Source organism: Pleuronectes platessa, chromosome 4 (assembly GCF_947347685.1).
Source record: "Pleuronectes platessa chromosome 4, fPlePla1.1, whole genome shotgun sequence".
Classification (NCBI taxonomy): Eukaryota; Metazoa; Chordata; class Actinopteri; order Pleuronectiformes; family Pleuronectidae; genus Pleuronectes; species Pleuronectes platessa.
The window spans coordinates 30,542,741-30,559,400 of record NC_070629.1 but is presented as its reverse complement, the minus strand read 5'-3'; the positions used below and the strand labels follow the sequence as shown (position 1 = coordinate 30,559,400).

Genomic DNA, 16,660 nt, shown 5'->3' with positions numbered 1-16,660 from the left:
TTGCAATTCAAGTAGCTAGTGCGTTTTACAATTGGCATTATGATGAAATTGAGGAGGGTAAAAGACTTGTTGAGCAAATATCAGACTATAAACAATATTACACAGTTATAACGGAACACGATGGAGCGACTGCTGTTGATTTTACTAGCGGCAGCTCCTCTTGGAATGGAGGAGGCATTGACTTCTGTCTGGCTGATCAGGGTCAGTCTCAGTTCTGCATGAACTATTTTGTATCTAGTGATGAGACTTTTGGGAAAAAGTGTTGGAACATTAACACACAAGGAAGCAATGACATCATTCTTGGCCTGGGAGAGTCACATGAACTACAGTATAAGACACTAAATAATAAATTACTCATGTTCATACCAGCTGGCTCTGTGAAAGTGGTTTCTGGTTATGAAGCTGTGTCAAAATCAAGACATGGAAAATACAAAGGAAACAGAGATTCAAATCGCTTTTTTGCAGTTGACAAATCAGAGGACAAGCAAGTGATGGAGCTGATGTTGACTTACTACTACCAGCTCTATGGGGAACCAGGTGATGACATATTCTTCCTCGGTCCTCAGAGAAGTTACGTTGAAGGCGCTGGTGGAAAGGACACATACATCATTCCTGTCAACGGAGGTAAAACAATCATTAATAACTACGATCCATCTAAAGCTCTGGACACTCTTCACTTCACTGTTGACTACAGTCACATTTCTGTGTCTAAATCTGGGAACCACCTTGTGTTGATGTATGAGAGCGACCACACTGTGACCATTCAGAACTGGTTTTCAGGAGAACTGTATCGTCACATGAACATGATGTCAGGAGACGGAGTCTTATTCGAGATTTCCTCCACTGTGGTTTCTTCTGTTCGGCTGGTGGCCAGAGGAATTAACAAGATGTTTCAGAAACATGGTATAAATGTGAACGCAGCAGAGCCACTTTTACAGAGCGTTACAAACATCGTTGGCTCTCAGTTTGATGATGTGCTCATTGGAAATGCAGAGAAGAACCTCATGGATGGAGGAGGAGGTAGAGATCATCTGACTGGTGGTGAAGGAGGAGACATCTACATGGTGAAAGGTAGAATTCATTCTTCAGTGATGATTGACAATTACTCCAAAGACAATGAAACAGACATGGTCCTAATAGAAGCAGATCTAAAGACTTGTAGAGTCACAGTACAAGGGGATGATGTTGTTCTGACAGCTTCACATGCGACTACAGACATTAAAGTGACTTTACTGAACTGGTTCCGATCAAAGAACAACAGACACTTGTTCTTCATCACCAACGACATGATCTCTTTCAGACTCTCAGCTCACAAGTATGATTGTCTGCATGCTCACAGATTCACCAGCTGCATAAAAAGCTTCAGTATTGATTACAGCAGGTCCACATCTCCTCTGCTGGTGGACCTCGAGTCTGAGGCGTATGAAAGTGTGACAGAGGTCCGTGGGTCAGACTTTTCTGATGTGATCAGAGGGAACAAAGAGCACAACGTGTTCCTCCCAGGAGGAGGTGATGATAGACTAGAGGGTAGAGGAGGTGAGGACTGGTACGTTATCACACCAGGCCAAGGAACTAAATACATCAACAACGTCTCACCTGATCTAGTCATGGACATTCTCTTCATTAAAGACCATTATCAGAGTATAACATGTACTTGTGATGTATCCAACATCATCATCTCGGTGTCTGGCAGAGAAACTGTTGTTTTGAATTCCTGGTTTGAGTCAAAGTATCATCAGCACCTGCAGATCAAGACCAGCGATGGAATAACAGCTGGACTGAGTTCCAACATCAGCAGCTGTGACGACATTAAGACTTTAATGTTCCCCATTACTGTTGATTACAGAAACCAGAAACCTGAAGCACTTTCCCAGAAAGAGTCAGATCAGGGAGGAGAAGATCCAGAGTGTTTCAGATACAGAAGCAGGAACTCAAAGGAGAAGCTCTTCTTTGGCCTCAAAGGCAAAGTGATGGTGATGGATGAAGTTGACTCAGTGAAAGAAATGTTTGGCTCGGCGGGTTTCGACATCATGGTTGGGAACAGGAAGGACAATTTGCTTGATCCTTCCACTGGGGGGGCACTGATGTCTGGAGGTGAAGGAGAAGACACTTACATCATCAAACAGGGATACGGAGACGACTTAATGATCGATAACTTTGCAAAGGACCAGAAAACAGACACTGTGTTGATTGACATGGATTTTGTTGCTGGCGGCCAAGTTACCCTGGACTCATCATCAACAGGAGATCTGAAGGTGACAATCACAACGAAAGGGGAACAATTCAAATTCACACTGATGGGCTACAACGACAGTTACCAAAACCAGCACCTGGAGTTTCAGACCTCTGACGGCGTCCTTTTTAAATTGAAACCACTGAACTCAACTGCAAAAGTTCCTTTGTTCCAGACTGAGGCTTTCAAAGTGACTCTGCCACCGTCGCAGTCCGACTGTCGCTTCGACCTCGGCTCTTGGAAAAATCTGTCAAAGGTCCACACAGTGCAAGGTTGCCCCTCCCAGTCCAATGACATCCTAGGTAACGATGAAGACAACGCGCTTATTGGTGGGTGGAAGGACGACACCTTGGAAGGAGGTCAAGGAGATGACACACTGATAGGAGGAAATGGAACTGATATCCTGATTGGTGGGTCAGGAGACGACACTCTGTATGGAGAGGATGGAGACGACACAATGATGGGAAACTCTGGCAGCGACGTCTTCATTCCTGGACCTGGAGCAGATCTAATAGACGGAGGTCCTGGCAGAGACACAGTTCTGTACCGGGGGGATCACGTAAAGGGTCGAGGAGTCTACGTCAACCTGCTCACTGGACAAGGTCTCTACGCTGATGCCGAAGGGGACGTGTTGAAGGACGTGGAGACTGTGATTGGCACCATCTACTCTGACATCTTGGTGTCTGGCTACGAAAGTTCCCTTCTCAAAGGTTCGGATGGGAACGACATCTTGGTGTCCACTGGTGGAGATTACCTGGTGGGAGGGGATGGAAGCGACATTTACATGTTGGCTTTCCAGAGCGGCTCAGTCACCATCGACAACTGTGGAAAGGACAACGCCACAGATGTTCTGTTCTTAGGATCAGGGCCACCACTGGCATTCGACTGCCAGATCCTCTCTGACAGAGTCATCCTGTCTTTCTCTTCATTAAACCAAACAGCTGTTAAGATTTCACTAGAAGGTTGGATCAGTGAGGAGAGCGCCTGTGGTCACCTGGTGCTGGTTTCCTCAGGGCTCCAGATGTCAGTGGATGAGCTGTTAGAGGAGTGTCAGTTAAAACACGACAGACAAGTTGTGCTCATCATGGTTTTTGTCATCATGATTTGTGGGTTATGGTTATGGTTGATGTGTTATTTTATTAATTTACTCTTGTCATGTTTTACTAAGTAGTACAAACGGTTCAATATGTTCAGAGACACTGTTTAAGCGGCTGTGAGTGATTCACTATAAGCTTCAATCTGCTGTTGCTGATTTTAACTCCTAACACTCTTCAGAACAAATTACAAAGAGTTTTGGTGGTTAAGTCTCATCCTGAAATCTAAAGTTGATCAGATTTTCTGGTGAGAGGGTCAGGCACGATGAAAAACACTTTTTTATGAAGAATTCATGCTTTTAAATGACTTATACGTTTGATTGATATATTGGGCTGTCTCGGTATGTGGAGGTTTTCTGAGCTGTCCCCACATAGTGAGTTGGTATAAACAGCCGTTAACTTACCAATCAGAAGAATCTAACCTGATTCCTTCAGTCGCCCCCTTGTGTGTCCAGAGGAGGAAACTACACCCGTGTTGACTGATCCTTTGTTTATATATCAGCTTCTTTTATTTGTTCTATATCCAATACTCTGGTCTAATGTTGTCTTTTCAAAGTAAAGGTATGACAATCACTGCATGTGTACTTGATTGATTCTGATGAATAAAAATATTATATTAAATATCGTTTTGTCTTTGTCGTGCGAGTGAATTAAAAGTGAAGCGGCAGGAAACAATGTTTTCAAAACAAAATAATAATGTAAATAATGTTGGTGCCTTAGTCCAACCAGATTTCATTTCTGAGAGAAACTTCTCCACACTGATGTTTTATTACAACCATTAAAAATAAATAAATACTATATACAACCAATAGCTTATATACAATACCACATTCCCCTGCACCTCTGGAGCTGATGTCAGATGGAAGACAGACAAGAAGGACACACAGGAGAGACGTCAGAATCCATCAGCAAATTTAAGAAGATATGACTTAAAATATGTCTCTGACTTTTTTTTAACTGAGAAGATATTTTTAAAAACACTCAAACAGACACTTAGCTTCACTTAATATGTAACGTTGATCAACTCAACATTTCTGTCTCCTCTGTCTCATACGAGTGTCTTTCTCCAACTGTCAACTACCTGAGTCTCTGCTGATGTCTATGAGGACTTTATTAAACTAGTACTATTAGGTTTAGTATATTAGTAGTTATGTATATTATATTCTTACATTTTTAACCTGTCCTGATGTCCACTTCTCACTCTGCCTTGGTCCTCTCAGGTTTATCATGTCTCCTCTCAAGTTTATCTTGTGTCCTCTCAGGTTTATCATGTGTCCTCTACAGGTCATCATGTGTCCTCAAGGATTCATTATGTATCCTCTATAGTTCATTGTCTGTCCTCTAGGGTTCATCATGTGTCCTCTACAGGTCATCATGTATCCTCTAAAGTTTAACATGTGTCCTCTGCAGTTCATCATGTGTCCTCTACAGTTATAATGTGTCCGCTAGGGTTCATCATTTGTCCTCTACAGTTCATCATGTGTCCTCTACAGGTCATCATGTGTCATGGTCATCATGTGTCCTCTACAGTTCATCATGTGTCCTCTGCAGGTCATCATGTGTCCTGGTCATCATGTGCCCTCTACAGTTCATCATGTGTCCTCTAGGGTTCATCTAGCCTGAATGCCAGACGAACTTAGCCACGCCCACAACATTTTGGTCGGGCAGTTCGGTCTGGAGTCGCTCCATTGGGAAAAAATTATGGGGCGTGTTTCAACTGACCAGGAAGTAAAATTCCTCTTCGCTCAATTGGATAGACCTAAACCAATCAGAGCAACGTAGTATGTGACGTATGCTAAGCAACGCATTGTGAGTTATTTACTGGGTTCACACCGGACGCTTCAGCGCAGCGCCAAGCCTTAAATAACAGCTGGCTCCCATCCATTCCCATGTTAAAACTTTGTGCCGGTCACACCGGAGGCTGAAGCACCGCGAGGCAGCCTTGACGCAGCGCGGTGCTTCAGCCTCCGGTGTGACCGGCACAAAGCCGTGCAGCGATCTACTGGATCAACGGGTGATATTATTAGCGCTGCCCGGCGGTTCAGCGTCGCTTCAGTGTCCGTTGTGAACAGCCAAGCGCCGGGGCGATAGGGATTAGCGCGGTGCTCTGGCGTCGCCTCCACGTTCTGTGTTCCTCTTTCAAAATGAATGCGCTGTCGATGTCTTCTAAAACAGACTCAATGGCAGCATCTACACATCTCAAAGGGCACTTTGATGACGTGGTTGATTACGTTACCGTTGATCATCTGTCAATCATCGTATAAAGCCCGCCCTGACAATCTGGTTGGCCCGGTCCGGCCATAATTTTTTCCCAATGGAGCGACCCCAGACCGAACTGCCCGACCAAATCTGTTGTGGGCGGGGCTAAGTTCGTCTGGCATCCAGGCTAGGGTTCATCATGTGTCCTCTAGGGTTCATCATGTGTCCTCTAGGGTTCATCATGTGTCCTCTAGGGTTCATCATGTGTCCTCTACAGTTCGTCCTTTGTCCTCTACAGTTCATCATGTGTCCTCTACAGGTCATCATGTGTCCTGGTCATCATGTGTCCTCTACAGTTCATCATGTGTCCTCTAGGGTTCATCATGTGTCCTCTACAGTTCATCATGTGTCCTCTACAGTTCATCATGTGTCCTCTAGGGTTCATCATGTGTCCTCTACAGTTCATCATGTGTCCTCTACAGGTCATCATGTGTCCTCTACAGGTCATCATGTGTCCTCTACAGTTCATCATGTGTCCTCTACAGGTCATCATGTGTCCTGGTCATCATGTGCCCTCTACAGTTCATCATGTGTCCTCTAGGGTTCATCATGTGTCCTCTACAGTTCATCATGTGTCCTCTAGAGTTCATCATGTGTCCTCTACAGGTCATCATGTGTCCTCTAGGGTTCATCATGTGTCCTCTACAGTTTATCATGTGTCCTGCTCATCATGTGTCCTCTACAGTTTATCATGTGTCCTCTACAGTTCATCATGTGTCCTGGTCATCATGTGTCCTCTACAGTTCATCATGTGTCCTCTAGAGTTCATCATGTGTCCTCTACGGTCCCTGTGGTCGTCCCCGCCCCTGAACACCGCCTTGCAGTCCCCTGTCTGTCCACATGTTGTCGCTGCTGCGCTGGCTGAGCGCCTCTGAAATGCCCGGATGTTGTGGCAGCTAGCCCCTTCAGTGAATCGGCTAACCGCTGCGACGCTGCTGTTCGTGCCGCATCGGGGACTTTCGACCTTTTCTCCTCCCCCGGTTCACACAGGCTGCTTTTTAACGTCGGTAATTCGACATCGCTCGTTTATCATGATAGAAGCTGACTGAAGGGCTCGTGAAGTTTAGGTCTTATTGATTCTCCGGCCGGTTTGGCGGGACTCGATCGGGTTAACAATACGACGAGCTAAGGGCTAAAGCAGCTAGCGCCACAGGCCAGTCTGTTTTTTTCCAGGTAGCTAACACAGCTAGCTTAGCAGCTGTCATGGAAGACAAATCTTTCACTAAAGAACTAGACCAATGGATCGAACAGCTAAACGAGTGTAAGCAGCTCTCGGAAAACCAGGTCCGGACGCTCTGCGAGAAGGTAAGTGGCTCACACCGGGTTCGGTCCGTGTCGGGCGGCCTCGCTCTCAGTGTGGCCTGGATTGCGAAAGCGGCTACGACTAATTCATGGAATGAGGTTACGGCAAGGCGGCTATCTTCGCCCTGTTTTCGATCGGTCATCCTGCGGCTCTGTGTTCCACAGCCCCGCGGTCAGAGCCGGGTCCGCACTCATGTTCCCACCCGAAAATTCGGCTTAATGCTCTGACCGAGCCCCCGGTACGGTTCTGATGGAAACGGTTTATCCGGCGACCGTCGTCTGTGAGAGGCCGAAAATTCGCATCCTTTACATCATTACCAGCAAGTAGTCGGAGCCCATTTTACTGCTCGTTGATTAACACGGATCATCGCAGGACTGGGCGAGTGTTTGAATCTGCGGCTTTGTTCATATTTGTGAATTCTACGTAAAAATACAGAAATAAGTGGAGGTGATGATTCGCGCCTCGTCGCTTTCACGAGGAAAAAGGGGGGGGCTGCGACGCACTGCAGCCCGGCGGCATCACTAGCGCCGGCTCCCCCGGACAAGGTCGACCAGAACCGGGGAGTGAGCTGGACCGAAGTCCCGCTGGAAACATCCGGATCATATATCTATATATCTATATATCTATATCTATATCTATATGTCAGTGTTGAACGCAGTTACTCAGGAGAAGACAGATGAAGTTCCGGTTAACATGTCGAGAATATTCCAGTGAATAACTATTTTTATAAGAATAAAGGACACGAGCTGTTTAATGATGTTTCTGTATTAAACTCATGACATCTGCACATGAAGATATTATATAATCATATATATATAATTAAAGTACAGGATCTTACCGGATGTTTGTCAGAAACATCCAGCAGCTCCGACATCAGCTGATCCTCACTGCGTCCCGAATCTACTGACAGTGTGTGTGAGGGTGAGAGTGTGCGTGTGTGTGTGTGTGTGAGATAAGCATGTTTGGATCTCTCTCTCTCGCTCGCTCTCTCTCGCTCGCTCTCTCTCGCTCTCTCTCTGGACCAGACCATTTGCACCAGAGGGGGGTGGAGTCAGTGTGTGTGTAACTATAATTTAACAATCGTTTGAATCAGCAGTGTGAGAAGTAAACTGCAGTAACCACAGAGTAAAAATACTCTATTACAGTTAAAAGTCCTGTGTTTTAAATTAATGATTTATGATATTTATAAACTGGATTATTTAAAGTAACAGAGTACTGATTAAGTAAAATGTCACTTTGGGTTCCTCTGGATCATTATAATAACATTCTTTAATTTACAACGATGATTATAGTTCAACTGATTATTATATTTAAAATCTCATTGACTAAGTGGAGTGGAGTGAAAAACTCATCAGACTACAATCTGAGCTGTAACAGAGTAGAAGCATGATGTACAAGTACCTCGAACAATGTACTTAGTTACAGCACGCGAGCAAATATCTTTAGCTCCTATCACAGATCACGACAAATAATATTTCTGTATCACGTTGTGTTGTATTTACTGTCGTGGAGATGATTTTATAAAACTATTTAAATCTAAATGACACGTTGACTGATTTAAGTAGAAACTTATTAACGTGAGAAAGAATCTGAGTTTTCAACCCTTCAGGTTCGTGAGCTGGATTCATGTCTCAGGTCAGAATCATGTTGACCTTTAAAATTTAAACATTTACATTTGATTTTAATTTGAATGAATCCTCTTCTGTTCGTGTTTTCTTCATGCTCCTCAAGATCGAAAACATTTTTTAGTTCAGTTTTGTGATATCGTTCCTCAGCTCAGTCTCATGATGTCAGCTCTGTCTTCATGTCTCCACGTCGTCCACTCTCATCAGCTCCAGATAAAAGACGTCCATTCAGGAGCCGGTGGCCTTAATGTGATGGAGCAGCTTCATTCAGAGCAGCAGGTCAGAGAGAACACTCTATAAACAGCCGGGGGGGGGGGGGGGGGGATCGTGCTGATGATCCTCCACTACGACTCTGCTGCTGTGAATCCTGAAGGGAACGTGTTCAGGAACCAGAGAGTTCACAGTAAGAAGTGAATGTGAAGAACGATCAGTCACGACCGGTGAGGACGGTCACATCGTAAATAAAGATGGACGACGCATCTTCAGTTTCTCTCATCGTACAAAAATGAAGCAAAAATATCTTCCCATATAATAATGTATAATAATTTGCTGTCAGAGTGTGTTCAGTGGAGTGGAGCCAGAGGAGTTGCGGTCCCGCCCACATACTCTCTTACCCAATCTGGAGTCAGCCTCAGCTGTCAATCATGACGTCTGTTTTTATATCATCAATAACTGATTCAAACCAAACTGATGAGAAACACATGAACAAACATCAGAGAGAGAAGAACGACCTGAAACAACAGAAACATCTTTACAAACATTTATTTAACGTCTACTTTGTGTTTTTGTTTGGTCCATGTCCCATCTGCTAACATGGAGGAGGTTTATGACTTACACTGCAACCAGACACCAGGGGGCGATACAGAAACTTTGATTCCATCTTTATTTACAGTCTGCATAAAACTATGAATAAAGTCTTCATGTTATTTATTCCTGGGCTGAGGTGAACTAACAGGTCAGCTCTGGAGGTCAGAGGTCATCAGGGTCTCAGGGGGTCCAGGTGACGGCCCTGACGAGGGTCTGAGCAGCTCGCTGGATTTCCTGGTCCTCCTCTGTGGCCTCGCTCTGCCTCTCCAGCAGGGGGAGCTGCTCCAGCAGGAGGCGCCGGCCGTCTGGAGCCTCAGCCAGCGAGGTCAGCGCCCGCAGGGTGTACACGACGAGGGCCTTCCTCCTCCGCCTCCTCTGCGCCTCCTCGTCTTCCTCCCGTCTCTGGTTGGAGAGCAGGCGGAGGAGGACGGGGACGACGTCCAGGTCCAGACACTGCTGCTTCCCTGCAGGAGGACGAGGGGCTGAACTGAAGTCAACTACAACTCCCAGGGTGCATTTCACTGACAAACTCACAGACCTTCACAGTCAGTTACTGAAGCTAGAGATCAAAGCAATCAACTCTCACTTACACATCTCCATAGGAACTGCCGCTGAGGCACATGGGTAATGTAGAGTCACCCAATAAGCTGTGTGTGTGTGTGTGTGTGTGTGTGTGATGTCCTGTGTGTGTGTGTGTGTGTGTGTGTGTGTGTACCTGCAGTGATGATCACTGTGTACATGATGACTCCTGCAGCGTTTGCCTGAATCTCAACGTCTTCTTCCTGCAGCAGCCCGACCACGACAGGAAGTACCGCCTTCTCACACACCTGACACTTCCCGTCCTCAGGAACACTGAAACCAAAGAAAACAATCAACCAACCAACCAACCAACCAACTAACCAACCAATAAACCAACCAACCAACTAACCAACCAATAAACCAACCAACCAACTAACCAACCAATAAACCAACCAACCAACCAACCAACCAACCAACCAATCAACCAATCAACCAACCAAACAACCAACCAACCAACCAACCAACCAACCAACCACCCACCCAACCATCCAACGAATAAACCAACCAACCAACCAACCAACCAACCAACCAACCAACCATCCAACCAATAAACCAACCAACCAACCAACCAACCAACCATCCAACCAATAAACCAACCAACCAACCAACCAATCAATCAACCAACCAACCAACCAACCAACCATCCAACCAATAAACCAACCATCCAACCAATAAACCAACCAACCAACCAACCAACCAACCAACCAACCATCCATCCAACCAATAAACCAACCAACCAACCAACCAACCAATCAATCAACCCACCAACCAACCAACCAACCATCCAACCAATAAACCAACCAACCAACCAATAATATCAACCAACCATCCAACCAATAAACCAACCAACCAACCAACCAACCATCCAACCAATAAACCAACCAACCAACCAACCAACCAACCAACCATCCAACCAATAAACCAACCAACCAACCAACCAATCAACCAACCAACCAACCAACCAACCAACCATCCAACCAATAAACCAACCAACCAACCAATAAACCAACCAACCAACCAATAAACCAACCAACCAACCAATCAACCAATCAACCAACCAACCAACCAACCAATCAACCAACCAACCAATCAACCAACCAACAAATCAACCAACCTACCAACCAACCAACCAACCAACCATCCAACCAACCAACCAACCACCCACCCAACCATCCAACCAATAAACCAACCAACCAACCAACCAACCATCCAACCAATAAACCAACCAACCAACCAATCAACCAACCAACCAACCAACCAACCAACCAACCATCCAACCAATAAACCAACCAACCAACCAATAAACCAACCAACCAACCAATAAACCAACCAACCAACCAATCAACCAACCAACCAACCAACCAACCAACCAACCAATCAACCAACCAACCAATCAACCAACCAACCAATCAACCAACCTACCAACCAACCAACCAACCAACCATCCAACCAACCAACCAACCACCCACCCAACCATCCAACCAACCAACCAACCAACCAACCAACCAACCAACCATCCAACCAATCAACCAACCAACCAACCAACCAACCAACCATCCAACCAATAAACCAACCAACCAACCAACCAATCAATCAACCAACCAACCAACCAACCAACCAACCAACCATCCAACCAACAAACCAACCAATAAACCAACCAACCAACCAATCAATCAACCAACCAACCAACCAACCAACCATCCAACCAATAAACCAACCAACCAACCAACCAACCAATCAACTAACCAACCAACCAACCAATCAAACAACCTACCAACCAATCAACCAACAAACCAACCAACCAACCAACCAACCAATCAATCAACCAACCAACCAACCAACCAACCATCCAACCAATAAACCAACCAACCAACCAACCAACCAATCGACTAACCAACCAACCAACCAACCAACCAATCAACCAACCTACCAACCATCCAACCAATAAACCAACCAACCAACCAACCAATCAATCAACCAACCAACCAACCAACCAACCAACCATCCAACCAATAAACCAACCAACCAACCAACCAATCAACTAACCAACCAACCAACCAAGCAACCAACCAACCATCCAACCAACCAACCAATCAATCAACCAACCAACCAACCAACCAACCATCCAACCAATAAACCAACCATCCAACCAATAAACCAACCAACCAACCAACCAACCAACCAACCAATCAATCAACCAACCAACCAACCAACCAACCAACCAACCATCCAACCAACATACCAACCATCCAACCAATAAACCAACCAACCAACCAATCAACCAACCAACCAACCAACCAACCATCCAACCAATAAACCAACCAACCAACCAACCAACCAACTAACCAACCAACCAACCAACCAACCAATCAACCTACCAACCAATCAACCAACCAACCAACCATCCAACCAACCATCCAACCAATAAACCAACCAACCAACCAACCAACCAACCAATAAACCAACCAACCAACCAACCAACCAATCAATCAACCAACCAACCAATCAACCAACCAACAATCAACCAACAATCAACCAACCAACCAATCAACCAATCAATCAATCAACCAACCAACCAACCAACCAATAAACCAACCAACCAACCAATCAACCAACCAACCAACCAACCAACCATCCAACCAATAAACCAACCATCCAACCAATAAACCAACCAACCAACCAACCAACCAACCAACCAATCAATCAACCAACCAACCAACCAACCAACCATCCAACCAACATACCAACCATCCAACCAATAAACCAACCAACCAACCAACCAACCAATCAATCAACCAACCAACCAACCAACCAATCAATCAACCAACCAACCAACCAACCAACCATCCAACCAACATACCAACCATCCAACCAATAAACCAACCAACCAACCAACCAACCAATCAATCAACCAACCAACAATCAACCAACAATCAACCAACCAACCAATCAACCAATCAATCAATCAACCAACCAACCAACCAACCAATAAACCAACCAATCAACCAATCAACTAATCAACCAACCAACCAACCAACCAACTAACCAACCAACTAACCAACCAATCAACCAACCAACCAACCAACCAATAAACCAACCAATCAACCAATCAATCAATCAACCAACCAACCAACTAACCAACCAATCAACCAACAGTGAAACAGACAGCAGTAGTACCTGAGGGCCATCATGGCTGCAGCCGCCTCTCTGCGGACGTTCGGCGAGCGATGGGACAGTTTGTGTCCAACCAGCGAGACGCCATCAGAGGACAGAGCTGGAAGAGCGTCCAGCCTGGAGATGCAGCTGAGGGTAGACAGGAGGAGCACCTGCACCTCCTCTTCCTCCTCTTCCTCTTTGAGCTTCAGCATCAGTTTAGGAACCAGAGACAGGAGAGCGTCTGCACCTGAAGGAGAACACAGGTCAACCAACAGGTCACAGCTCATCATCTGCTCTATATACATATATAAACACAAATATATAAATACAGAGTACCAACTGTATGGAGGACTGAAACTGACAAAACAAAGATAAAAAAGAAAATAAACATACAACTTAATGTTTAAATGAATAATGAGAAGTCATTTTATAAATAAATGTAGAAATGAATTAGATAATAAAATGACGGCTACCTCATTTGAATAATGAAGCAAGTTGAGGGGAAATTCAAAAGGGAAAATATAACACAAAAATAAGTGGATAAAAAACGTTAATAAATGCTCATGTAGATAAATATGAGAACAAATATTGTTACTGTATATTGTATCAATATTATTCCTATATTAGTCCTCTACTCCTGCTCAGTGCCTCAGTTCAGGAAACAGCTTTTTTAAATTAAAGTGTTTGAAACCTTAAAAACTCTGCAGAGTGACATTTTTTTAAAGAAACACTGGTAATAGATCTTTACAATATGTGAAATAATAATAACAATAATACTCTGAGGGGCGAGCGTACCTGCAGGCAACAGGGTGAGACGGTTCAGGACCCGGTGGACGTTTGTCCTGCAGGAGGACGACTGGTCGTCCAGGAGCTGAGAGAGGGGGGGGAGGAGGGAGGAGGAGAGCAGCGCCTCCCTGAGGCAGAAAACAAACATGTCACTAACTGTAAAGTTGATCTGATCCATCACTACACAGAAAGAAGATTAGATCTGTGGACTTTACTGTTTTCATGAGGTAGATATTGACTCTAGTTGTGTTTTGTTTCAGCCACACAGAGAAACTATGTTAATTCACTTTGATCATTCACTTATTCTAGAGATGAATGTATTTGATGTGATGAAGCTTCTGATCTTCATCTGCTCAACTCTTATCAAACATGTGGAGAACAAACATCATTTGAATCCAACTCTATATAATCACAACCATCGAACACAGCTCTGTGATGTAAGAAAATAAAATTACACTTTAATTATTCTTTCATTTCTGCAACAAGAAAACTACACATTTCTGAAATGATTCTTCAAAGAACAAAACCCCAATCAAAGGAAATCAAGTTTGACTTTTAAACTAATTACAAAAGCAAATTATCAAAATGCTCTGATACTATTCTGTAAATACTTTTCTGTTATTATTCTTATTTATCTAAGTTTATCTGAGCTTATCTGAATTGATCTGAGTTTGTGAGATTATATTACATTTATATTTATTCATATGTGAGTCTACCTGCCGACGCTGTGGCCGCTCAGCAGGTGAAGCAGTTTGCAGGTTTCTCCTCTGACTGACGGATCTTCATCCTTTAGCAAAACCTTCAGCTGCTCCAAGAAACCTGCAGAAGAAGAAAATCATGTTAGTACGACAAAGTGCACAAGAAAATTCAGCTTCATTTTCTCCAAGAATCAAAGGACTCAGTGACGCCCCCTGCTGGTCAGTGAGCTGCTGCTCTGAGCCTCAGCTTCACGTTGTGTCCAGCACACTCTTGGTTTTATAAAGCCAGAAGTAACCATATAAGGAGGAGCAGGGGGTGGACCCCGACCTAGAGCTGGAGGACACACCCACCTACACGTGTCACCTGCACCCATTGGGTGTACTAGCTATCAACCACACTGTGGTATCCCCCCCCCCCCCCCCCCCCCACCCCAACACATCGGGTGCTTTATGGTCTGTTTGACTCTAAATGATCATAATTCACTAAATGAACATCAGCTGTTTGAAGAAGACTTGAAACTAGAGACTGAGACAGAAACTCCTTATTGTTTACTGATATATCACATGTAATCACATTTAAACCATGAGGGTAATTATATATATATATATATATAGGGTTAGGGTTATAAACAATAATAATATTATATAATTCGTACAACATACAAAGTGCTTCACAAGACGATAAATAACAACCAAACAATTATTTGGGTAGTCGGGTCTCATATGGATAATGTTCTTTTCTATGTTGGTCTCATAGATAAGACCGATGCTATCTATCTATCTATCTATCTATCTCTCGATAGATAGATAGATGGATACTTTATTAATCCCGTGGGAAATTCAGATCATTCAGTATCTTGTACACTTAACACATCACTGACATACATACATAAATCACACACAGAACATATTTACAGATACAGGAATGCAATGATGTGAGTATCTCAGTGTCCAGTAGGAAAGTGTTCTTGTGCTGCTGGAGTGGATAGTAAAATAAAATATAAACTGTTTATATATAAAAACAGCAGAAAAAAATATATATATAAATATCTAAATATATAAGAATATGTATTCGTATATATGTATACCACTAATATATATATATATATATATATATATATATATATATAACTAAGTAATATGTAAATGAGAGGAATTTAAAATGTGTTGTCATACTCTCTCAAACAATCTATTGTAACTAAATATTACTTTCCCTCAGTACTTTTACTTCGAACACCCTCTGTACATTTTGCTGGTTTTGAAAGAGAACGTTCATGTCAGTGTGAATGTTTATTGAATTTGCTTTTCTTTTAATTTTAAATAATTGTTGGGTTGTTATTTATCGTCTTGTGATGCACTTTGTATGTTCTACAATTTATGTATTATTATTTTCGATATTAGTAAAACTACTACTACAGTTATATGTTCACTTTAGCTCTGTGGGAATAATACAGATCAATCTTATTTGGAGCCGATCTCTGTCTCTGCTGCTGTCAGACATCCGCCGGAAGAGGAGCCACCACGTGGTTCTTGTTTCTTTCCCTTCACTCGTCAAGTCTTTTTTAACAGACTAGAACACACTTCCGTTAGAGCCCCTTCAGAACAAGAGTCCCACCTACACGCTGCTTATGACAGGGAATACCCGCCAACCTTCCACAATAAAGCCACTAAATGAAACAGCTTCCATTATCATCACTATAATTCAAACCCTGATTACTGTGACCTCCACGGACGGTCTGGTGGAGCCGCTCCGGGTCCAGCATCAGGCCGCAGAGAGAAGCCAGAGCCCGGCGCCGGCTGCCGCTGCCCGGCTGCTGCAGCTCCTCGAACAGCCGCGGCACGGCCCGGAGCCCGAAGGCCACCGGAGCCCGGCCCGGGTCCGGTCCAGCCCCCGTGTCCCGGGACATGCGTCACGTTAAACCCGTTAGAGAACAAGAGAGACCCGGAGCACGTGGAGCCGGACGAGCGCTGCTGTTGACTAGTAACCGAAACATCACCTGGCGACGAGGCTGCGTTCTGGGACTGTAGGACAGTGGGAACTTATGTCACAATATAATCTTTAAGACTCGATTTATATATTATATTTATTAACCTGCTTATGAAACCAGACTGTTTTATTC

At 44.1% G+C, this 16,660-nt stretch overlaps 1 protein-coding gene across 1 annotated transcript; it reads right to left on the bottom strand.

Annotated features, from left to right (window-relative positions):
- Positions 1-9,501: 9,501 nt before the first annotated feature.
- LOC128438735 (radial spoke head 14 homolog) lies at positions 9,502-16,447 on the bottom strand. The gene is made up of 6 exons (XM_053421407.1): positions 16,264-16,447; positions 14,559-14,661; positions 13,852-13,970; positions 13,078-13,303; positions 10,037-10,173; positions 9,502-9,785 (listed from the first exon to the last, which is right to left on the bottom strand). The coding sequence occupies exons 1-6, from the start codon at positions 16,445-16,447 to the stop codon at positions 9,502-9,504; spliced, it is 1,053 nt and encodes a 350-aa protein (XP_053277382.1).
- Between the last annotated feature and the right edge of the window lie 213 nt (positions 16,448-16,660).

Coding starts and splice junctions, on each gene's coding strand:
- LOC128438735 (XM_053421407.1), bottom strand. CDS start 16,447: ATGTCCCGGGACACGGGGGCTGGACCGGACCCGGGCCGGGCTCCGGTG. Junction 14,662..16,263: donor CCACCAGACCGTCCGTGGAG/GTCACAGTAATC, acceptor CTTCTTCTGCAG/GTTTCTTGGAGCAGCTGAAG. Junction 10,174..13,077: donor GCAGCCATGATGGCCCTCAG/GTACTACTGCTG, acceptor CTTTGGTTTCAG/TGTTCCTGAGGACGGGAAGT.